The 25,093-nt window shown below is 34.3% G+C and overlaps 1 protein-coding gene across 4 annotated transcripts in view; it reads left to right on the top strand.

Moving 5' to 3' along the window:
- Nucleotides 1-25,093, top strand: part of LOC103541927 (disintegrin and metalloproteinase domain-containing protein 2) — a 134,001-nt gene that overhangs the window by 61,013 nt on the left and 47,895 nt on the right. For all 4 annotated transcript variants that reach the window (XR_011534412.1, XR_011534411.1, XM_070599078.1 and 1 more), the window contains exons 11-14: nt 10,948-11,084; nt 17,046-17,226; nt 18,933-19,025; nt 19,140-19,335. Coding sequence is in view for 2 of the 4 variants with exons in the window: in XM_070599078.1 (XP_070455179.1) it covers nt 10,948-11,084; nt 17,046-17,226; nt 18,933-19,025; nt 19,140-19,335 (607 nt within the window). In the remaining 2 variants the exon portion in view is untranslated. The remainder of the gene's footprint in view (nt 1-10,947; nt 11,085-17,045; nt 17,227-18,932; nt 19,026-19,139; nt 19,336-25,093) is intronic.

Here is a 25,093-nt window from a genome sequence, read left to right as displayed (position 1 = left end):
CTTATATTTATGGGCAAGTCATTACCTAGTGTGAAAATGAATAAAGGAAACCTCATTAAAATGGAGTCAGGAAGCCCTGAAGGGAAGGCTCTCCCTGATGTACCAGCCTGTGTAACCCTAGGAAGAAAGAAGATTAGAATTATTTTGACAAGGAGGAACATTAATCGCAGGGGACTTTTATCTCCTGCTTTGACGAGGAAGGAAGATCCCTCCCTGCCCCAGTAACAAGGCACTAATCACTGCTTGCAGCCAAGGAGAAACTGCCACACCCTCGAACTATTGTCCTTCTCCCATGAGGGTTCAAATCAACCCTTCCTGGTTCCTCCTAAACCTTAATAAAAGCAGACTCACCTGACAGCTTGGTACACTTTACTTTTACAAATTGCAATTCTTTGATTCCAAATAAACGCTTTGCATCTTGAACTGATTTCTTGTTTTCAGATTAACACTAGTTTCAAAAGGTGGAATTTGCCTAATTTACCCAGTCACATACAACATTGAAAAATCTTAAGACATATAGAGCAGGACCTTCATTGATTAACAAAAATGAGAGCAGAACTCATTCTTCTCTTGGTAACTACCAAGGGAAAGCGAATGCCGTTGTTGATTGGAAAGTGTGTGGCTCATGGGCAGAGGGCAGTGGCCTCTGTAGTGAGAGGACAGTCAGAGATGAGCTTTTCTAGTATTCTTTATTCTCCATGCTTCATTGTGCTAAGCATTGCCTGACCTTTCACCGGAAACATCAGCAGCAGCCAGTGTTCACCTGAATGAGCTGTTGAGGAAAACACTTGAAGCTGTGCCCTCTGATGTTTAAACACCCACCACCCTGCCTACCTAATGCCTCAGGGCTGTGGAATAAGATCTAGGAACTATACTCTTCCAATGCTACTCTAACAGTTTATAGGTGAAACCATAACCCCAGGTAGTTTTGGGGTGAACAGAGGCAAGTAAGAATAAGCAGCAGGATATTTCTGATGTCTGCGCTCATCTGCTCACCTGTCCTGATACAAGTATGCTGGCTCACAGAAACTGACACAAGCTAGTTCTTGGCCTCAAAGATTTTATGCATTACAATAACCAGACATGTTATCTGTCGACCTCAGTTCATGGACTATGTAGATCCTGAGTATTAAACTTCAGAAGAAAACACACTACACAACAGAGACAAATTTCAGAATATATATTCACAGAACACTGTCTCCAGCCACTAGCAGTTCAACTAGGTGCCTTTGCCAAGAACTCCTTCCTGGAGTCTCCTCATGATTCCTTATGCTGCAAAATGTGGCAGGAGGGGAAGAAAATGGGTTATCAGATGAAAAGCCACGTGAAAATTACAAAAAAGAGGATTAAGATGCACACCAACAATGAAATGAAAATATTATAAAGAAAAATTGCTATTTTTTGGTCATTGTTTTTACCTCCTCTTATGATTGAGATTATATGGTATTTGACTTTCTCCCTCTGACTTATTTCACTCAGCATAACACCCTCAAGGTCCATCCATGTTGTCACAAATGGCCGTATTTCATCATTTCTTATGGCTGAGTAGTAGTCCCTCGTGTATAAATACCACATCTTCTCTATGGAGATTGGATTGGTGGTTACCACAGGGGAAGGGGGAGGGAGGAAGGCAAAAGGGGTGATGAGGCTCACATGTGAGGGGATGGACTATAATTAGTTTTCGGGTGGTGAACACGATGTAATCTACACAGAATTTTGTTGAAGTGTTGTCCCTTTCATATAAAATTCAATTGTCCTTTATAATATTGTAGAGATGTCAATGCAGTCCTGATCAAAATCTCATCAGACTTTTTTTGGTAAAAATTGATAAGCTGATACTAAAATCTTAAATATAAACATAAAGGAGAAAATAGATAAAGCAAGTTTGGAAATTTAGGAAAAGTTGAAGATATAAATTCCTTGTAACACTACAGTAATTAAGATATTACAGTGTAGATAAACTGATCAATGTAACAAAAAAAGAAATCTAAAAATACATTAGGATGTATATAATCAAATGATTTTTGACAAGTTGCCAAGTCACTTCTAGTCATATACTAAACAAAAATAAAAAATAAAATTAAAATCAAGTATTCGTAATAAACTTTAAGCCAAAGACATTGTTGAAATATAGGAGAGATCGTGATGGGAAATTTAAATATCTAAAGATATTACTAAAATAATTCACGATAAAATTTGAGGAGTGGGGGAGTAAAGGCAGAATAATTAAGGAAACTAGTATCTAATGAATTTTGCAGAAAATAAACAAAACTGAAAATCAGTGAGCTAATTATCCAATCTAAAATGTGTGAAAACAAAATAAAACTGAAACATGTGGAAGGCATGACATAAGATCAAAGCAGAAATCAATGAAAGACAGATTATGGGTAGAATAGAGATACTTAAAAAGGATATTAGGCTTTTAAAAAAACTGAAAACAAGCATATTTCTGGCAAAGCTAGTTTTTATAAAATAGAGTAGAAATACACTAATAAACTTATAAAAATAATAGGGAACTACAGATAGAGATAGCATTAAGGAGATAGAACAACTTATAACTTAAATTTGAAAACTTAGACAAATAGTACATTGTTAATAAGACCCCATCATTTACTAAAACTACACAAGAAGAACTAGAAATTCAGAATAACAGTATTCAAGAAATTAATTTATTATTTAAAAGTCTTCTTACAAGGAACAAACAATGCTTTTAGGGGTGCATTCTACACAATTTCTAGGGAATTGAATATTTTAATCTCATACATTTATAGAGCATAGAAAAAGAGAAAACACAAACTTGGAAGTCAGAAATACCATAATAACAATAATAATATCAAATGATGCTACACAAAAGGAAATTAGAGGCTAATTTATTTGCAAACTTAGAGGAGAGGTAGAAATTATAAATCAGAATACTAACCAACTGAATCCAGCAGTTTATAAAGATAATAGACCATGACCAAAGTGATCTTATCCAAAGAAAGAAGGATCATTTAAACTTAGAAAATTGATTAACATCAGTAAAATAATGACATTTATATTACTTCAGTTAATGGCATTTGCTAATAAGAAGATACATTAAGATATTATGGTAAAATTTGATGGAATGTGGAGTAGACTATTTTAGCCAGGGAGAACAGGGAAAAACTTTGAGGAGAAGATATTTATGAGGAGGCATGAATGATGAGTCAAAGGCAGTCATGGCAAGGTCTTGGAAATCAGAGATCATGAGAAAGATTGTCAGATTCAAGAGCTTTCTGATAGAATTGAATGTCATGAACAAGATGATTGGGAAAATATTAAGATTGTTGAAGTAAGCAAGAGTCTAATTATTTAAGGCCTTACAGATCTTGGTAAACAGTTTTGGATTTTATTCTCTTTTCATTGAAGAGGCACTGGAAGATTTTAAACCAGAGAGAAATATTTCCCTAGTTGCCCTATGGAAAACTAATTGTAGAGGAGTGAAGATCCTAGGCTAGGAGCCCAGTTAGGAGACAAGCATAGATGAATGATATAAACTGGTGTTTTATTCTTGGATATGTGAGAAGCAGATTTTATCTGGTATATGTTATGAAAACAGAACATATAGGACTTGCTAACTTAACAGATACATAGCATGTATGATGAAAAAATCAATGATTATGCCTAAGATTTGTCTTGGAAAACTAGATAGGGAAAGGTGGGGAAAGATTTGGAAGCAGAGGGGCAATGGAAGGGTGGAGAGTTTTATTTTGAACCTGAACCTGTGAAGTTTGAGAGATGCTTGTGATGGTTAATTTTATATGTCATTTTGGAAAGTTTTTGATGAGATTAATATTTAAATCAGTGAAATCTGAGTAAAGCACATTACCGACCATAATGTGGATGGGCCTCATCCAATCAGTTGAAGGCCCGAATCGAACACAAAGATGGCATTCCCCAAGCATGATGGAATTATTAGCAGGCTGCCTTCAGACTTCCTCTGCACTATCAGCTTTTCTAAGTCTCCAGGCTGCTGGCGTTCAGACTAGAACTGCATCATTGGCTGTCCTGGGTCTCCAGGCTGCCAGCCCACCCTGTGATTTTGGACTTGCTAGCCTCCACAATTGTGTGAGCCAATTCCTTATAATAAATCTCGCTATGTATATGCTATGGGTTCTATTTCTCTGAAGAACCCTGAGTAATGCAATGGCTAATTCTTAAACATAAATATATACTTAAACATTAAAAGATAGGTGCATGATAGAGATGATAATGATGATGATGATAGGCAGACGATAGTTGATAAAAAGATAGATAGACAGATGTAGATGGTAGATAAGGACATATAAATAGATGGATACATAAATGGATAGGTAGGTAGATAGATAGATATATAGGTAGATAGATAGATAAGTAGGTAGGTAGATAGATAGAAACTGGTTTCCCAAAGTCATATCTCTCTGCTATCTCCCTGGTATGTTTCAGTTACTTGTGTTTGCCCTTTTTAGTCCCCTGGGCAGAATCTTTCCTTCTTCTGTCATTGCACCACCTCTGGACCCCAAGCCGTGGAGAGCAGAGTATGAGAAAAGAAAAGAAAACTACATTGTTTGGTCCCAAACTCTTGAACTGACAGCTCCACCAAAGGGAGAGGAAGCTGTCCCGCCTTCAGAGTTTTGGCTTTGTGGTTTCCCACTTTTAGTCACTTTGGTGCTGCTCCCCTACGGAAAAATTATCTAGGAGATGGGGTATAGGGGAACAGAAGGGAAAGGAGAGAAATAAACATATTTACCCACTCTCCCTGAGATTTAAGAGTTTCCTTTTCTAGTCTTCAATCCAGAACTAGAGAATTTCTCCTGGTTCTCTGTCTGCACTACAGCGCTCACTTCCGAATTCAGACTACATTGCTGTCAGGCCAGGAGAGACAAGAGGTGGTGAGGGAGAATGATAATCTCATTTTCAATTCAGTGGTACTTTGAATTCTGTTGTCCTTCCCTATCTGACTGCTAATTCTTTCTCTGTTCTGCCCAGGTTTTATGGTTGAGTGCAATGAGAGAGAGAGACTGGTAAATGTTTACTCCATCTTTATGGAAATGGAATCTGTACCTTGAAATTTAACCAATGAAAATTTATGCCGTGTAAATACTAAACAAAAGCAATTTGCCTTGGCTATATTAATAGCAAATAAAATAGACGTCTCAGTCAGCTTGGGCTGCCATGCAAAATAACGTAGACTGGGTAGATTAAACAACGAATTTATTTTCTTACAATTCTGAAGGCTGTAAGTCTGAGAAAAGGATGCCAGCATGGTCAGGATCTTGTGAGAGCTCTCTTTTTAGCTTGCAGACAGCCACTTTTTCACTGTGTCTTCACATGGCAGTGGGGCTGAGGGGAGAGAAAGAGAGAGAGAGGGAGAGATCTGTTCTTCCTTTTATAAGTCTACAGTTCTATCAGATAGGGCCCCACCTTTATGCCCATATTTGACACATTGAGAGTTAGGGTTTCAATATAGGATTTTGAGGGGGATATAATGCAATCCATAGTAGTAGCCTTTAAAGAAAGATGTGTAATGAGAAATAAAGAATATTTAATGATGATAAAATGAATTACCGAAGAGGAAGACACAGTGATTATAATGTTGTATGCACAAAATTACTTTGCTTCAAAATATATAAAGCAAATATGAGAGAATAAAGGAAAAAGGACATCCATAATAATATCTGAGAATGAAGAAAAACCTAACTCACTAATATTATTTTTCATTTTGTCAAAACATATTTAAAAAGATCTTATGCCAAAAAGCAGCAAATTATTATTTTATTTTTAATTTTATTGAGGTATACTTAACATAGAAAAACTTACATATATTTTGTGTGCATTTTGATGAATTTAACTTATGCATAAATCCATGATACCATCGCCACAAACAAGGCAAAAACATATCCATCACCTTCAAAAGATTTCTTGTGTCCCCTTGCTGTTTTTTAAATGTAGAGTATTTACCAAAATAAATAATATAATGGGAAATACAGCAGTATCAATATAAAATGATTGAACTCTTGCAGGGAATACTTTCTGACCATAGCGAATTTAAACTAGAACTAAATAATAGATTACTAAAAAATCTCTAAAGGCTTGCAAATGAAACAAGAAATTAATGCTCATTTTGAACTAAATAACACTTAAAATACAGCATATCTAAACTTCTGAGATGCCAAAAAAGCAGAGCTGAGAGGTACATTTGTAGCTTTAATTGTACAAATTAAAATAAAATTAGTTTGATTATAAATTATCTAACTCCAAAAAAATATAGTTGCAGATTAAATTAAAAGACTAGAAAGTAGGAATAATAAGAAATAATATTGACTGCCAATAAAATACAAAACTTACACATAAGAAGAAAATCAAAGGCAAAAGTCAATCGCTTGAAAAGTTAAGTGAAAATGATAAGCCCCTAGCAAAACTGATATCCTACCGCAAAAAAAGGAAAACAAATTATCAAAGCATTTATTGAAAAAAGAGACACCAGGAGATGGCCTGGTGGCGCAGTGGTTAAGTTCACACATCCGCTACTTGGCGGCCCAGGATTCGCCAGTTCAAATCCCTGGTGCGGACATGGCACTGCTTGGCACTCCATGCTGTGGTAGGTGTCTCACATATAAAGTAGAGGAAGAAGGGCATGGATGTTAGCTCAGGGCCAGGCTTCCTCAGCAAAAAAGAGGAGGACTGGCAGTAGTTAGGGCTAATCTTCCTCAAAAAAAAAAAAAAAGGAAGAAAAAGAAAAAAGAGACACCATCACCGCAGATCCTACACACATTGTAAATATGACAAGGCATATTCTCAACTAACTTATGGCAATAAATTTGGATAAAATTAATAAATTTCATGAATAATAAAATGTATCAAATGAATAGAAAAGAAAATCTAAACAGCCGTTGATCTACTGGTATAATTGAGTTGGTAAATAAGACTCCTTAAAAACAACCAACCAGAAACTCTATGATCAGATGGCCTCCCTGAGGATGTCTTCAAAAGTTTTAGTGCTGATGTTAAACAAATTCTTTTAGAAAATATAAAAGGAGGGGCTATTTCTCAACTTGTTGTATGGAATGAGATTTATGCTAACCATATGTTAGCAAAGAGGATTCTGCAATGTATCAAAATGGTAACACGACATGAGCAAATAGGAATTCCCCCAGGAATGCAAGGGGATTTTACATTTGGTAATCAATCATCATCTACCATATTAAAAAAAGGAATAGCTGCTGAAATACATTTGGTAAAATTAGAACCCATTCACAACAAAAGAAAAAGATAAAACTCTTGGGAAACTAGACGTAAAAGGGAACACCTTTACGAAATTCTTGCCCACTCTAGGGTCGTGAAGCTATTGTTTTATATTTTCTCATACAAGCTTGTTTTTACCTTTTGGTGATAGATCTATAATCCACATTAAAATAATGTGTTTGATGTGAGTTGGGGGCCAGTATTTTTTAGGTCACATTAGGTAGGCAATTGCTTCATGACACTCATTTAACAGGTTATTTTTCTTTCACAGAATTACTGTGGTGCCTTTGTTGTATAAATCAAGTCATCACATTTCTAGAGCTTTCTGGGCTCTTTTATGATCATTGGTCTGCTTGTTTGTCCTTTCACCAACACTACATTGTCTTAATCATAGCTTTATACTAAATCATCAAAAATGTTAGTGTAAACCCTACTACTACTCCTTCAGACTGATTTCGATATTCAGTTAGCAGACATGTGATATCTGGTTGTATCTGCTCCTGTCTGAAATGTCCATGGAGACATTTGGTCCATGCCAAAAGGTCCAAGGTCCTGTCCAAAAGCATTTGACACAGACCAAGTATACTCACCAATATTTTGGACAGGACCAAATGGCAAGGACCTTTTGGCCTGGACAACATGTCTGATGGACAAAATGTCTTATGGACCTTTTGGACAGGACCAAATATCAGGGACCTTTGGGTGTAGACCAAATGTCTTGTGGACATTTTCAACAGGATCAAATGTCCTGCAAGGAGGCATTCGAAGTTCTCTGCATTTCTGTTTTAAAGTCAGCTTGTCAACTTCAACAAAATCTGGTTGGATTTTGATTGTTTTTTTTTTTTGAGGAAGATTAGCCCTGAGCTAACATCTGCCACCAATCCTCCTCATTTTGCTGAGGAAGACTGGCCCTGAACTAACATCTGTGCCCATATTCTTCTACCCTACATGTGAGACACGTACCACAGCATGGCTTGCCAAGTGATGCCATGTCTGCACCCGGGCCCCCAATTGGCGAACCCTGGGCCGCCGAAGCGGAATGTGTGCACTTAACCGCTGCGCCACTGGGCCGTCCCAGATTTTGATTGGTTTTGAGTTGAACTTTTAGGTCAATTTGGGGGAGATTGACATCTTAACAATACTGAGTCCTCCTATCCATGAAATGGATAAACATGTCTCGTAATAGTCATACAATGTAAGCAGTGAAAAGAACCACTACTGTTACATTCAACATTGATGAACCTCAGAAACTATATGTCGAGCAAAAGAAGCCAAAAATAAAACAGTATTTACTTCATGATGCCATCTTTATGAAGCTAAAGTGTAGGTAGAGGTAAACCAGATTGTTAAAAGTCAGAACAGAAGTTGCGTTTTGTGGAGAGGTAATGCCTGTAAACCTGCTCACGAGAACTTCCTGAGTTATGGAAATATTCTGTATCTCACATCACGTGGTGGCTATGCAGGTATGTGTCACAAACACCCACTTTGCAAATATGTGTGTATATATGTATATGCACATATAATGTGTATAAATAAATTATGTATATGAATGTATATATTTGTAAATATTCTGTATTTACATATATGTATATAAAACTGCAACAAGTCACTTAAGATTTATGCACTCCACATTAAATTATTTAAAAGGCATGAAACCGTCACATGAAACAAAATGCTATTAATAACTTCAAATGGGCAATAATCAAAATAGATAAAAATGTTTTAATTTCAATTATTAAAAATAAAAATTATCAGATTGCTTGCTCTTTGTTAGTTTCAAGCTCATATATAATACCACATAAATTTTAACCCTAAAGAGTAAGAAAAAGAACAGAATATGTCTCCAAAGGAAAATTGATGCGTGACTATTAACATAAAGCAGCAAAATAGATTTTTGAATTTGAACTGATTCATTATTTAGGATGAAACAAAATTTTCCTAGCTTTACATAATAAACCTGAACTCATATGTACCTAACCAAATACCTATAAAATACACAAAGCAAACACTAAAATCTACTGGCAGGAATAATCATACTTGGATAATTAATTTATTAGACCAAAAACTTAGAAAACGTGAGCAGTATTAAACAAACTTTATCTAAATGGCATATGTAGAATCTTGATTCTTAAAATTAGAGACTGGAAGTTTTTACAAAGCATGCATGGCAGGCACATTTTTAGAAAGTAATCCTGTGTTGCACAACAAAGGAAGTCTCAATCAATACTTACTACTTGGCTGCAAATTTCTCAGTCTAGTGATTGGCAAATAAGAAAGCTTTAAAAATGTCAGTTGCTGTTATTATTATTTGGCAGCTGTTGTCCCAAGCAGGTATTATTAGCCAAGTAAACTTGTCTGCTTAGTTGTAATTTTTTTCCCTATATATATATATAAAAATCCAGTGCTGAATTTTAATTATTTCATTACTTTATTTTCGAAACAGAAGTAGTTGTAGCAACATCCTGTAGGAAATTCTTATACTCCAGTCCATACCTTTTTCAAGTTTTTCATACTTTACATACATTATGGACTAAATTGTGTCCCCCTAAAATTCATGTATTGAATCCCTAAGCCCCAATGTGACTATATTTGGAGACTAAGCCTTTAAGGAGGTAATCAACATTGAAGGAGTTTGCAAGAGTGGGCTCCTAATCAGATAGGACTGATGTTCTTATAAAAAGAGGAAGAGAACCAGAGATGTGTTATCTCTGTGCACGCACAGAGGAAAGCCCGTGTGAGGACACAGAGAGAAGGGAGCCTTCCACAAGCCAGGAAGAGGGTCCTGCTGACACCTTGATCTTGGACCTCTAATTTCCAGAACTGTGAGAAAATAATTTTTTGTTATTTAAGCCAATACAGTTTGTGGTATTTTGCAATGGCAGCCCGGTCCGGCTAATAAAAGTCCAATGTGAGATTGTCACAAGAAGAATGTAAAGAAATGTCATCTTGGGCCGGCCTCCTGGCCAAGTGGTTAAGTTTACCTGCTCTGCTTTGGTAGCCCAGGGTTTTGCGGGTTTGGATCCTGGGCGCGGACATGGCACCGCTCATCAGGCTACCCTGAGGCAGCGTCCCACCTGCCACAACTAGAAGGACCCACAACTAGAATATACAACTATGTACTGGGGGCTTTGAGGAGAAGAAGAAGAAAAATGATAAAGGCATTTTAGTTTTGAAAATACATTTTAAACAACTGTGGAAAGTCAGCATTTTTATCATCAGTCATTATTACTATAATGTAAATTAATTCAATGGGTTAATTTATGATTTTTTAAAAATGTATAAAACATTCATATGAAATATCATCTCCAAATAATTAAATTACAAGTGAACACAACCTGTTAATGATTTGACACTGTATATGTACATGTGTGTGTCTTTAAAGATTTTATTTTATGAGTCCAAATATAATTATAACTATTGTTATATATAACTAACAATTTACTGGGGCAATTTTTTTCTTGGCCTGATGCCACCAAATGAACCATACATTTATGTTTTGGTAAAATTTCAGATTTCACTTTTCTTGTTTTTCTTATATTCTAATGGTACTTGTAACGTATTAGGCTGATATGGATGGCACTTCTGTGGTTAACGTGTTAGATGCCTCTATTCCATTTTATCATGTGACTATTTTTTATAACTATGTTATTCTCCAGGTAAATGAATTCTCTTCTAAAATGTACTATTATGGTTTTTTTCTAGCACCCCAGAGCCATAAGTTTGGAATCACTTGCAGTTATTATAGCTCAGCTACTGAGCCTCAGTATGGGGATAGCCTATGATGATATTAACAAATGCCAGTGCTCAGGAACTGTTTGCATAATGAACCCAGAAGCAATGTAAGATGCTTTACTTTTATATGCTTTACATATATAGTTTATATGAAAAATAACTGGTGTATTTAGTTTAAGAAAGTCTAGGCTGTTAAAATAATTACTAAGGGTCAAATATAAGCTGTGACCAATGACCTCTAGATGAAAATACATGTTCCAATGCCCATGCTGCATATTGATCTCAATATCTCTTGTAATCTATTGTCACACTTGCCTCCTCATATGTGATCTAACTCTGCATTTATCATTATGCTTACTTGCATGACTTTATTATTTAATGAATGATTTGATAAACCAAATACAGGCTTGTGATCACTATTTAAGAATAATTTATTGGTATGGCCTTGTCTGCATGCTTTCCTTCGTTCTGCCTTGGCCTGAAGTCTTGGCATCTATTGACTTCAAAGATGGTGTTATTTAGCCTTTTCTTTGTCACTAGAGAAGGGCTTTTGCACTATCCTTATTATGCCTCAAAGATCTAGTGACTTTGTTTGCTATTATTATCATTATTCTTAAAATAGACCATGAGATTTTATAGAATTAGGGCCAAATAGTCAGGGGATTAAGGGAAACCATCATCCAGTCAGTGACTGGAGCCAGCCTCTTATCTTTCTGATGGGCAATATTTGAAGACGTTTTCTGCTTCTCAGATTTCTTAGAAAATCAAGCCCCATTGTCTACAGCGGCAAACTTGATAACATTTCACTCTCTCCATTCCTTCACTCCTGCTTCTACAATCATTTCCTAAAAATACTTGCACTCAATTTTTATCTCAGGCTCTGATTTGAGAGGAACCCATATAAAAATAGTTATCCCAGAAGTGGTTGTAGAAAACAAACTTTTATGAAATGATTGTGAAACTGGATCAATAGATGATCTGACGGCAACGAGGATTACTTTGACTGGAGATGATGTTCAGAGAGGGTACTGGAACAGGTCCAGGCTGTGATGCAAGGTGCTTTATTCTTTGGTATTTATGACCATTAAGATACAATAAAACTAAAGATATTCCTGGTAGATCCTGGTAGAATCACTGAGAAGTATCAATAGGAAATTTGTGGTGCAGACCCCTAGCGTTCTCTTACAGCTCCTGGTGGGTGACTGGAACCTTGTAGAGTTGAACATGCATCCAGGAAATAGTAAGTAAGTGACTATGTTACCTAAGTTAAATATTTTCATCTTAATTTGGGTATTTTCAGGTCTACAAAATTGTAAGATCAAGTGAGCATATTAATCTATCTGATGACTAAATGGTGTATCTGGGAGGAAGCTCAAGATGGTCCAGAGAGCATAAGTAAATAACATGAACAGAGCTCCCAGATCCCTATGTCACCTACATCTGTTACATATCTCTCAATATTTTTCAATCACTTCACACCAACAGCCCAATGGGAGTTCCCTAAAACTGGCTGCTAGAGGAAGAAAAACCTGTTTTGTTTAAAGAAAAGTTTCTCTCAATATGTTAACTGGAATATAAAAAAATTTACTGTTCCATAATATTCTCCAATTAGATTTTAAGACCTTAAGACAACTGGGAAATGGTAAATGTCCCAGTGAGCATATTTACAAACAATACACTTAGTTTTCCATCTTGTTTGAGAGAAGTACCAGAGATTGGGATCAACATAGCCTGAACAGTGGCAAATGACTTGGGTATTTGATCAAGGATCTAGGTGCTGTAAGATTGGACATTTAGGGACAAGGAATTGTGAGAAAGAGGATGTGAGTTGATTTAGAGTAGGCACAAAGTACGTGGATCTTTATATATTAAGTTCAAGTCTCACCAGTGAGTATTTACTTCACAAGAAGCATTCAGTGACCTGGTCAACATATTGAAATCCATGAATGTCAACCAGCTTCTTCCCTAAGCTATCCATTAGTCATCCCCTTCACAGGAGCAACCTTCAACCACTTTATTGGAATACCAGCTTCCTGGCTGTCTAAGGACAGTTCCATTAAATAGTCTGTACACTTCTTTGCGGTCTCAGCAGACTGGAACCACTATTACCTTCTGAATAAAACATACTTATATTGACTTTTCCTCATTCTCTCTTTCTCCATCACTGTTCCCTTAACCCTGCTTCCGTGGGTTACATCCCAAATGAATTTCCCGTAAACAAGTTTATGCTTTGCTTTTTGTTTGTTTTTCTAGTTAATCTAAATAAAGACGGTTAACATTTTATATAGTTCATATTAATAATGTTGAGCACTGCTTATTAAATTTTTATTTACCTTTGATTACATTACAATGTTTTTTTGCAAGTTTAAAACAATTTTTACAAGTTTTTTACAATGATGATATTACATTGCTTATGATTCTGATTGTAATGATGATAATGGTTATAATGGTAAAGAAAAGATAGGAAGGATGAAAAGATCTTAACTGTTAATAGCTCTTTGGACCCTCTACCTCCTAAATATTGTCAAGGTATTCTCTGTTCAATTTTGAAATAGGTTATTTTGTTGGGATTCCTGAATTATTCTCATCATGGTCTGGTTAGAATCTTTCAAAATGCAATATTTCCTCAATCTTTTTCTTTGGAGAAATTATTAAGTGTAAATAGATTTGTCTTGGTTGTTTTTTCTAATTATATCTGTTTATATGACTGTGAAATTTCCAATTGTTTGTGGCAAGCATGTAGAAATTTTCTTGATTATTTTGTATTGAATTTATATCCTACAGCTTTGCTAAGTTAATTCTGGCACTTTTACTTTAGCTTTATTAGAATTTTACACGTGTACAATCATATATTATACACACAGTTTTACATTTTCCTTTTAAGTCTTTATATATTTTTTAAATTTCTATCTTTTTGTCTTATTGCAGTGGTTAGGACTTCCAACACAATGTAAAATGAAAGTGGAATATGTGGCTTTTTTGCTGTGCTTCTGATTTAATGGCAAAATCTTTCCTCCTTCACTGTTAAGTCTGTTAGGTGGAAATTTTTCATACAGGCTTTGAATCAGATTGAGGAAGTTCTTCTTTATTCCTTGTTTGCCAAAGTTTTCATCATAGATATATTTCATCACACATTGAGATGATCATGTAATTTTTTTCTGCTTTATTCTGTCGGTATGTTGAAATACATTTTATTGATTTTCTGTTGTTTAAATAACGTTATTTTCTTGGAATGAACCACATTTGGCATGATGCATTATCCTTTTAATGTATTTATCCTGTTTGTCGCTGGATTTTTTTTTCTAACATTTGCTTCCTTATTTATGAGGGACATTGGTGTTTAGTTGTTTTATCTTTTAATTCCTTTGACTGATTTCATTGTCAGGGTAATTTGGGCCTCATGAAATTTTCTAAAAGTGATTTAGGAAAATTGATATTAATTCTTCCTAAATTATTTGATAAAATTCACCAGCAAAGCCATCTGGACTTAGACTTCTCTTTCAAGGAAGGAGTTTAGTAATTAATTTTTAAGATATGAGGCTACTTAGATTTTTATTATTTTTGTTTTTCTAATATTTTCATTGAAATTGCTTAATTTGTCATAAGGTTTTTTGTATTCTTCATTTATTTTTCTTTAAAAGTCACTAGAATTTATGGTGATATGATCTTTTTTTATCTCTGATACAGATAATTTGTGTTTCTCTTTTTCTTTCTTAATCACTCTAACTTGGATTTCATCAAACTATTTGATTTTTTCAAAGACTATATTTTCATTTTATTGACTCCTGCCCATCACTTGTCTACCTTATTTTTTCTTTATTTATGTATAGCTTAGGGTAAATTTGTTCTTGTTATTCTCCGTAGATTTTTTATGTGAAAGCTCAAATAATTGATTTTAAACCTTCTTTCTTTTTGTTTAAGAATTTTGAAGCTATACATTTACTTGTAACCAACATTTCAATTACTTACCACAAAATTTGATATTTTATATTTCTTTTTCATTTAGTTGAAATATTTTCAAACTTTGTGTTTCCTTCTTTGTCTAGTGGATTATTTTAGAAACATGTCAGTTATTTTTGAACATTTGTGGATACTCTAAATGTCGTTTTGTTATTGATTTCTGATTTAATTTTGGTTGTCATCCAAAAATATATATTTAGATGTACATCTTTTGAAGTTTATTGAGACATTTAACAAAAGTGTTTATTTTTATCTCTTTTCCATTTTTCCTTGATTCCCTTTATGCTGTAGAAGTTAAAAGTATGTATTGAGTGTTATTTTTCTGTTTTTGGTTAGTAATTGAGATCCCTCTGATAATTTCTTCAAAGTTATATTTGAAGACAGGTTTTATTCATTTCATTTCTGAGTGTTATTTCTTCTAAAAAATGCAAAATATTGGACACATGTTTACTTTATGGATTGAGGAAAAGATGCTCCATTCTATTATTCTCTATCTCATTGTGATGAGAACATTCCATCCTGTTGTCAATGTTTTGCAATTTTTTGGTGGGGAAATGAACGTCTGATTAAAACAGTAATGTCCTGATTGAGATCAATTATCTGACTGATTAGGCCAATTATCTGACCTTTCTACATGTCCACTCCTAACTTTACAAAAGGCTAAGAAATGTAGGCATCATACAATGAAGCCATGTATTAACTGAACATAAGAGGCTCTATTATCATAAGGAAGATGATGGGAGAATATGGAAGAATAGAGAATGGAAACATCCATCAAATCTGTGCAGAGATTCAAAATGCAAATAAATTCTCCAACTGGACATAATTATGGTTGATGTTTTCTTTCTAATGACAACATTAGTTTTTTTTTTACCAGAAAGCCTTTTTTACCCTGTAAGCAAGTTAACACGTAGTAAACATATCTTGCATTGCCTGGTTCTTGGTAATATTAAAGTTCTATTGCTTTTTCTCCTTTTGGTTTCTGGTATTTAGGTAGAAATCATCTGAATTATTGGCAAAGTAGTAATAAATCCATTATTTGTGGTTACTATAACAAATGAGTATGTTCAAGGAGGATGTGACCATGAAAAGAAAAATACCAAAATTGGTAGTTTGTTCAAAAATCTCTAATTTGTTCGAGGTCCTCATGTGAATAACACTTTCCTGTAGTAATCTAAATGACTAGGTTTTGAGTCTATTGCCTTAAAATTCACTAAGTCCATGTTATGTATATCTAATTACTAATTATATACATTCACGATTATATTTTTTACATGTTAATACTATTCAGAATAGTAGAAATTATAATGAAACAGCAACTAAAGAATCTACTATTTAAAACACATGGTTTCAACCATACACTCATTCATTTTTTAAAAATAATCATTATGCTCTTAACTTTGTGTTAGTGAACAAAACAATTGGAATGTTTTTTCTCCTGGAGCTAAAAATTAGTAGGACAAGATAATCAATAAATAATTAAATAAATAATATTCCAGTTGTGGATAAATATTTTGAAGAAAAATAGGTGTCACATAGGGAATAAAGAGAGGTAAAAGGGTGGCATCTTAGATTTGTGCTTAGAAATGTTATCTCTTTGTAAACACTGAGTAAAGAATTGGATATTGGACTCTAGAATTTAGATAAGTTTATATTAGAGAAATAAATATTTGAGTTGTCAAGTACAGGCGTTATTTAAAATATAGAACTGGATGAGATTGCCTATGAATAAATATAAAGAAGGGAAAAGCCCAATCTCTTTTGTTAATACAACGGTATTATAATATTTAGAAGTCATGAAAGGAAAAGGAAGCCACAAATGAAATAGAGATGGAGCACTTTGTGAGGTCAGATCTTCAAGAGAAAGCAGTGTCACTAATAAGTGTAATATAAAAACCAATAAAATTTATTGATTAGTTATTTCTACTAAAAATATTTAGCATAAATTCTTGCTCAATTGACTTCCCATGCACACAAAATAAAAGTTTGACGCTAACAAAATTGAGCATTTTGTATGTTGTGGAATGCTATTAAATAACTTTATTCTGAGGCTAGGTAGTTTATGGAAGCAATGCTTACAAAAAAATTGAAGTTTGATGCATTTTTAGTCATTTCAGTGGTGTGAAGAACTTTAGCAACTGCAGCATGGAAGATTTTGCACGTTTTATTTCAAAGCCAAAGTCCCAATGTCTTCAAAATCAGCCACGTTTAGATCCATCATACAAAGATGCAGAGTGTGGTAATCAACAAGTGGAACAAGGAGAACAATGTGACTGTGGGAGTGAAGAGGTTGGTACTAATTTGGAAGAATATATGCCAGAATGACATAAAAATTATTAATTTTTGTAGTGTTACATTGCCATTTTCCCTAATTTGTCAAACTCACTTTTCTACAAAGAAGGCACTAGGGATTATAATAAACTAATGAGTGCACTTATATATTGGCATATGGACTCAGTGGTTTATAGATTATCTATATGGTGATTCTCAAGGTCATTAATCCCATAGCTGAGTTGACCTAGGTTTACACTTACCCTGAGTATATTCTTCCCTAGGATTTCTTCTTAACCTAAGATCCTCTGCCATTCAGAAAGACAGAAATAAAGCTTTTACAATTGAACAAGAAAACATAGGAGACACATTTGTGGCTTTGAATATTTTAAACCATGTCAATCTTTAAGTCAAAAAAATTTGAGCTATACATAAGCAATAAAAGCCAGTTTTTCTAACCCACAGAAATCTTAGTCAGATAAAGCTGCTAGATTGGAGGGAGGTGAAAGGGTAGAGATAAAGGGAATAAAATGAAGAAGACAGAGACTGTGAGACTAAGAGTGAGTGTTATGGACCTGACAGAATCAAGAAGACATGAATGGAGTTCAGTGTTCCCTACTGCAACAGTCAAGGTCATTCACGTGTACCCTCTCCAACATGAAAAGTGTGTTTTCAGATACTTAGTTGGGTGATGTGCTTTTTCAGGAATTATTCCCCAGTACCTACTTGTTTTTGCTTGTTTGGATCCAAACGAAAACACCTTGAAAGTTTCTAATAAAAATTGAGAGTAGTGTGTCTTAGCTCTGTTAAATGTCATCTAATTGAGTCCCATGCCCCTGTGATATAACTTCACCTCTGGAATCCCCCATAGTTAGCAATAGCAGTGACATTGATTTGGCAGAATAGTCCTGTAAAATAATGCAAATTTACTGTGCCCTAGTATCATGCTATAACTCATTCAGACTACTGAAATCCATGATTTACTTTTGTGTAACTCACTGAAATTTTTTTGCCCAACTAACCATATTTCAAATCCCTGGAAATTTAAAAATGTGAATGTGTGTGTGTGTGAATACACTGTCTCTCTAGCTCTCTCCTTACTTATTTGTTGCTTTTATTAAGCTTAATAATAGAATTTTTAAAAGCAGAATCACTGGGCATAGATAGATGAATTATAGCATTGAACTATACATAATAAGATACAGAGGAATGTTATAAAGGTGATCATTTCCGTCACGTTCAGAAATACTATTTTCTAGCTCTTCATCTTTGAAGAATTAGAAGTAAACCAAACTTTGAATATCCCATAAAAGTTACAGACATTAAAATTGAATAGATTCATAAAGGTTGATTAAGAACTAGTCACTATAATGAAATTGTTAAAATCATAACTTCTGTTTATTTCATATCTTGTATTTAGCTATCTCTTTGTCTACAAGAGCCAGAGATCTTCTTGGTATCTTGGCTTTGGCGCACTCCAGGGCTTTGGAAAATCCTACTACCAATAGAGTCAAACCTACTCTAGGGACATAGCAAATACACAGTCTCACACATAGTAGGTAACCAATCAGTGTGTGTTAAATGAGTGAATAAGTGGCTTTTTTCTCTGTTTGCACACATGTAAGTTAAGCATCTATTTGTATATTATATAATATGTTTACATCATTAAAATACCTATCCAATGTAAATAAAAGATACTTTAGAGCATTTGATTTTCTTTTCAGGAATGTGCTAGTGATGCATGCTGCGAAGCTGGTACATGTAGACTATCAGCTGATTCAGAGTGTGCTGAAGGAGAATGCTGTGATGCATGTAAGGTAAGGGCCTCTTCAAAATTTCCATATTACCTATTTAAGCAAAGTTATCATTCTTTATAATATTTATATGTTCACATTCTGCTTTATTCAGTATCATTTGCTTGCTCCCATCAGTTTAAGGCGAAAGGAGAAGAGTGTAGGGCTACCTTTGATGAATGTGATCTCCCTGAATATTGCAATGGATCATCTGCATCATGTCAAGATAACTTTTATGTTCAGGATGGGCGCTCATGTTCAGAGAATCAATGGTTTTGTCTGGAAGGAAAATGTAGGAGTGGGTTAAAACAATGTGAGGATACATTTGGTGAAGGTATTTATTATAATTTGATTTTCCATATATGTGTTTTTCTGGAAACTGAAAAGAAATAGATGTTGATATATAATTGTGATTTTTTAAATAAATGTGACTTCTAGTTTAAATATTTTAAAGGATTATAGAAAGAGAAGAGGAATACTATAAGGAACAAAATCATGCAAGTTGTCTGGGTTTAAAATTCAGAATTATTTCCACAAAATAATAAAGAGAAACATTCAAAGTCTATGGGATCTGCATTCAGGACAGAAAAAGGAAGACTGAAAACCATCTACCCTCCCTCCCTCACCCCATCTCTATGGTTTTCTTAGTAATTATAGAATAAATACTTATGGCTATGGACATTAAAAGGGTCATAAATATAAGATGGCATATGAATACAATTTAAACCAAACATACAGACACCCACAGACAAATGCACATGTTCATACTGGGGAACTTCAAGGATGACTCATGAAAAACCCAAAGAGAAGTCAGGGAAATCCAGGACCTATGAAATCATTTAAAAATGGTATGAACTAAGGTTGAAAACAAAAAGGAAAGCCATGGTACAAAATATACATAGAATCATTTGCTGAAGAAAATGGAAACAGCAGCAATGGCAACAGTATTTCATGTCCATATCAGAAGAATCAAGAGCAATTGACAGAGGAAATATTTAGAATATTCATAGAAATAGCCAGGTGGGTCAATTCTATCTCAAGTGGAATAGGTAGCAATGCCAACTCTAATGTCTGTGTAAAAGGGAGTTGTAAAGTGATTATCAACTCCCAAAATGAACATTCAATCAGAATGACTATTGGTTTGAAGAAAGGCCACATAAAGACACAAGGAAAGAAACTTATAAAATGGGAAAGTGCTCTCCCGAGGAAATGGGTGATTTGGAACCACAGTGAGGAAATTTTGAAGAGAGAAAGACATATATATATAGAGAGAGAAGAGATAGAGATAGACATAGAGATGAAATAGAGATAGACATAGAAATGAGATAGAAAGACAGAGAAAGTAAGAGAAAGGAAAATAAGATTTTGAGTTGAAAGGTATACTGTTAAAGTTTTTTTAGAAAGTACATTGGTTAAATCACTGAAAAGGTAGAACTTCTGTTTAAGCTGACAGGTGGAATAGAGAAATTCACCCCAATACTAAAATGATAGATGCAAAAATGGGAAGTATTTGCATTTACTTTCCAAATTCATCTCTGTAAGTATTGTCAAAAAAAGGGGAGACTAAACCAGGAGAGGGAATAATTAAGCAAAAAGACAGGATAATCATAGAAATTAGTAAAAGCCGTTGTTGACTAATATACATACATAGAGAAATGAAAAATTGGTATAAATCAAATATTCGTTTTATAATCTAACTACAAGAAGAATGATAAAATAATGTGAAACTAAAAGCTAATAAAGGGGAAAAAATAAAGGCAATGAAAATATTTGATTAACACAAAAGAAGGCAATAGCAGTGAAAAAAAAGAACATAGAATAGGAAAACAAATACTAAGGCAGATTATTTATATTTAAATATTTAGCAATTACATTAAAACCTGTATTAAATATTAAAGTTATGGAAAGGATGTAGTAGGTAGTGACAGATGCAATCACAAGAAAATGACTAGAAAAATCAAGAAACATTGTGTTGATGATATTTTTAAAGCCATTAGAATACAGTGAAACCAAAGAAAACTAATGGTCTAAATTTGCACAGGAGGGAAACTTTGCATATATTAGGGGACTACTGTCAGCCATTTATGTTCCTAGGGACATTGCAGATTCTGAAAGTTGAAGATCAGGCTTGGCTTGGGCAGAAATCTTCTACTAGAAAAAATGATTAAAACGTTTTAGCAGTTGGAATTTAAGGGGTTGGAGGGGGCGTTGTCAAGACCGCAGACCATTGTTTTTCCATGAGGCATTCTTGGAGCTTGAAAGCTGCTCAGGAACTTGGTCAATTAGGTCAAAAACATTAAAAAGACATTACAGGGGCCGGCCAGTGGTGAAGTGGTTAAATTCACATGCTCCCCTTAGGTGGCCAGGGTTTGTCAGTTCTCGTATCCCGGGTGCGGACCTATGGACCACATATCAAGCTACGCTGTGGCAGGCGTCCCACATATAAAGAAGAGGAATATGGGCACAGATGTTAGCTCAGGGCCAATCTTCCTCAGCAAAAAGAGGAGAATTGGTAGCAGATCTTAGCTCAGGGCTAATCTTCCTCAAAAAAAAAAAAAAAAAAAAAAAGACATTACAAACTTCCCTGTAGTCACAAGATGGTCAAAGACCCAATGGTGAAGGAATCTTGCATCCAGAAAATCTTAGTCTTTTCCTAAAAGCTTTTGTTACATTTTGAAGTACTTGTATTAGTGTAGGCTGGGAAATTGTCCTGAGATTCTCTAAAGGTTACATATTTATCCCTGGCAGACTTTCAGTGAAGAGAAGATAAATGCTTGCAAAGCTCTCAATCAGTAGCTTGCAAGGTCCATACCCAAAATAAAGAGGTAGATCCAGAATCAAACTACACATCAGCCCTTAGCCATTTAATTGCTTGATTGGATTTAAGTGATTACTACCTCACCCAATCTGCCCAACTCAGGAGAGGGAGTCATTAAAAAGATAAGATAGAGAATGGAAAGAAGCAATAAGATAAGGACCAATAATTTTCCAAATGGAATAGGTCAACTCCCAAATTCAAGATAGTCTAAGAATCTTAAGAAGGATGTCTTTAAAGAAAAAAAAAACACATAAAGACATCATAGCAAAACTGCTAGAAAATAAACAGAGGAGAACAAAAACATCTGGGGCATTTGGAGGAGACACAATGCCTTTAAGGGAGCAAAAAAGAAACAGACTTCTCATTTCTCAACAATTATGAAGCCAGAAGACAAAATAAAGCCACCTCTCATGGGCTAAAAGAAAGGAATTGCCCACCTAGGATTTTGTAACAAGCAAAAATACCCTTCATGTCTTTTCAACAAATGTACTTGAACAACTGTATAGTCACAGGCGGAAGAATGAATTTGAACTCCTACCTCATACCAAACACAAGAATTAACTTGAAATGTATCATAGGCCTAAATGTAACAGCAAAAACCATAAAACTTTTAGAGGAAAACATTTGCATAAATCTTAGTGACCTTGGATTAGGCACTGCTTTCTTAGATATGACACCCAAAGCACAAGAGCCAAAAGAAAAAGCCATGAATTGGACCTCACCAACATTTTAAAAAGCTTTTGTTCTTCTAAAGATATCATCAAGAAAGTGAAAAGAAACTCAAGGAATGGGAAAACGTATTTGCAAATCATATTTCTGATAATAGAATCGTATACAATATACGTAAAGAACTTTCTCGACTTAATAAAAAGACAAATAGCCCAAATTAAAAAATAGGCAAAAAATTTGAATAGACATTTTTCAAAAAAAGACAGAAATGGCCAGTCACAGGAAAGATGCTCAGAATCATTTGTCGTTAAGGAAATGCAAATCAAAACCACAACAAGATACTTGTTCACATTCATTGGGATGGCTATAATTTAAAAAAGACAATAGCAAGTGTTAGGATGTAGCAAAATCAGAACTATTGTGCATTACTGCTGAGAATATAAAATAATGTAGCTGCTTTAGAAAACATTTTGGCAGTTTTTCAAAATGTTGAACATAGCAATTTTACCCCTGGTATGTACCCAAGAGAATTGTAAACATATATCCCCAAAAAACCTTATATACAAATGTCCATAGCACCATTATTCATAACAGCCAAACGGTAGAAACAACCCAAATGTCCATCAACTGATGGATAAGTAAACAAAATATGTAGTATTATTAGGCAATAAAAATTAATGAAGTGCTGATATTTGCTCAGTGTGGGTGAATTTTGAAAACATTACGCAAAGCTAAGGAAACAAGTCACGAAGGACAAGATATTCTACAATTCTATTTATATTAAGTGTACAGAATACACACATATATATAGAGACAGAAAGAAGATTAACGCTTGCCTGGGGCTAGGGAAGGGGGAGAGGGAAGGAATGTGTTTGTATGTGTCTGTGTTGTTTGATATGTATCCAATTTAATATTACGGCATATTGATAACCACCTTAGCTGTCACTATTTAATACTCCTGAATGGAGGGCAATGCAGTATCTGCTATATACTAAGAGCTTGTTTGGTTGGTTTATTGGCTGGTTGTCTTTAAACCTAAATGTGTCAATGTCTCTCAGTTTTCTCTTCTATTCTCTTGGTTACTTTTCTCTACCTATGCCAGTCCTACACTGTTTTAATTTCTCTGCCTTTATAATTATTCTAACATCTCAAGGCAAGCCATCTTAGCTTTTTATATTTCTTCGTATATCTTGACTTGGCCTTCTGTTCTTCCAAATGAATTTAAGAACCAGATTTATAAATTAATTCATACATTAATTTTCATTGAGTTGATGTCCATGTAATACTGAGTTATTCTGTGATCTAAAGGGTGTGAAGTAGTATCATGTAGTTTTGATTTGCACTTACCTGATGACTAATGATGAGCATATGTTCACGTGCTTATTGGCCATTTCTATATCTTCTTTGGAGAAATGTCTATTTAAATCCCTTACCAAGTTTTTAATTGGGTTGCCTTTAAATTATTGAGTTGTAATAGTTCCTTATATACTCTGGATACAGGTTTATTGCCTAATTCATGTTTTGCAAATATTTTCTCCCATTTTGTAGATTATTTCCTCACTTTCCTGATGACCTCTTTTGAAGCACAACGTTTGATTTTAATGAAGTTCAATATATTTATTTTTTTCTTTTGTGCTTGTGTTTTAGGCATCATATCTAAGAAAACATTCCCCAATTCAAAGTCCTGACTTACTCCTTTGTTTTCTTCTAAGAGCTTTATAGCTCTTGCTCTTAAATTTGGGTCTATAATCCATTTTCAGTTAATTTTTATGTATGGCATGAAAAATTGTTCCAATTTAATTCTTTAGCATGTCCAGTTGTCTCAGCATCACTGTTGAAAAGTTGACTATACCCTCACCTAATTGACTTGGCACCTCTGCTGAAAAATCCTTGACCATAAAAGTAAGGGTTTATTTCCAAACTCTCTGTTCTATTGCATTGAGCTATATGTCTATATGCTTGTGTCAGTAGCACACTGCCTTGATTACTGTAGCTTTGTAGTTTGTTTCAAATCAGGAAATTTGAGTAATCCAACTTTTTTCTTCTTTTTAAGATTATTTTGGATATCTGGATCTCTTGCATTTCTTGAATTTTAGAATCAACCTGTCAATTGCAAAAAAAGGCAGCTGGAATTTTGGTAGTAATTGTGTTGAATCTGCGTATCAATTTGAGGTGTAATGTTATATCAACCATATTAAGGCTCCCAGTCTATGGACATGGAATGTCTTTCCAATTATTTGGATCTTCATTTAAGTTTTGTATAGTTTTGTAATTATCAGTGTACAAGCCTTATATTTCTTTTGTGAAATTTATTTCTTGATATTTTATTCTTTTTAATACTGTTATAGATAAGATTTTTCTTAACTTCATTTTTGGGTTGTTCATTACTCCTGTATAGTTATCAATTGATTTTTGTGTGTGTAGCTGTAGTTTATTTTATTTTATTTTTTATTGTGATAACATTGGTTTATAACATTGTATAAATTTCAGGTGTACATCATTATATTTCGATTTCTGTGTAGATTACATCACTTTCACCGCCCAAAGACTAATTACAATCCATCACCACACACATGTGTCTAATCACCCCTTTCACACTCCTCCC

Source organism: Equus przewalskii, chromosome 28 (assembly GCF_037783145.1).
Source record: "Equus przewalskii isolate Varuska chromosome 28, EquPr2, whole genome shotgun sequence".
Classification (NCBI taxonomy): domain Eukaryota; kingdom Metazoa; phylum Chordata; class Mammalia; order Perissodactyla; family Equidae; genus Equus; species Equus przewalskii.
This window is presented reverse-complemented; position numbering and strand designations above follow the sequence as displayed.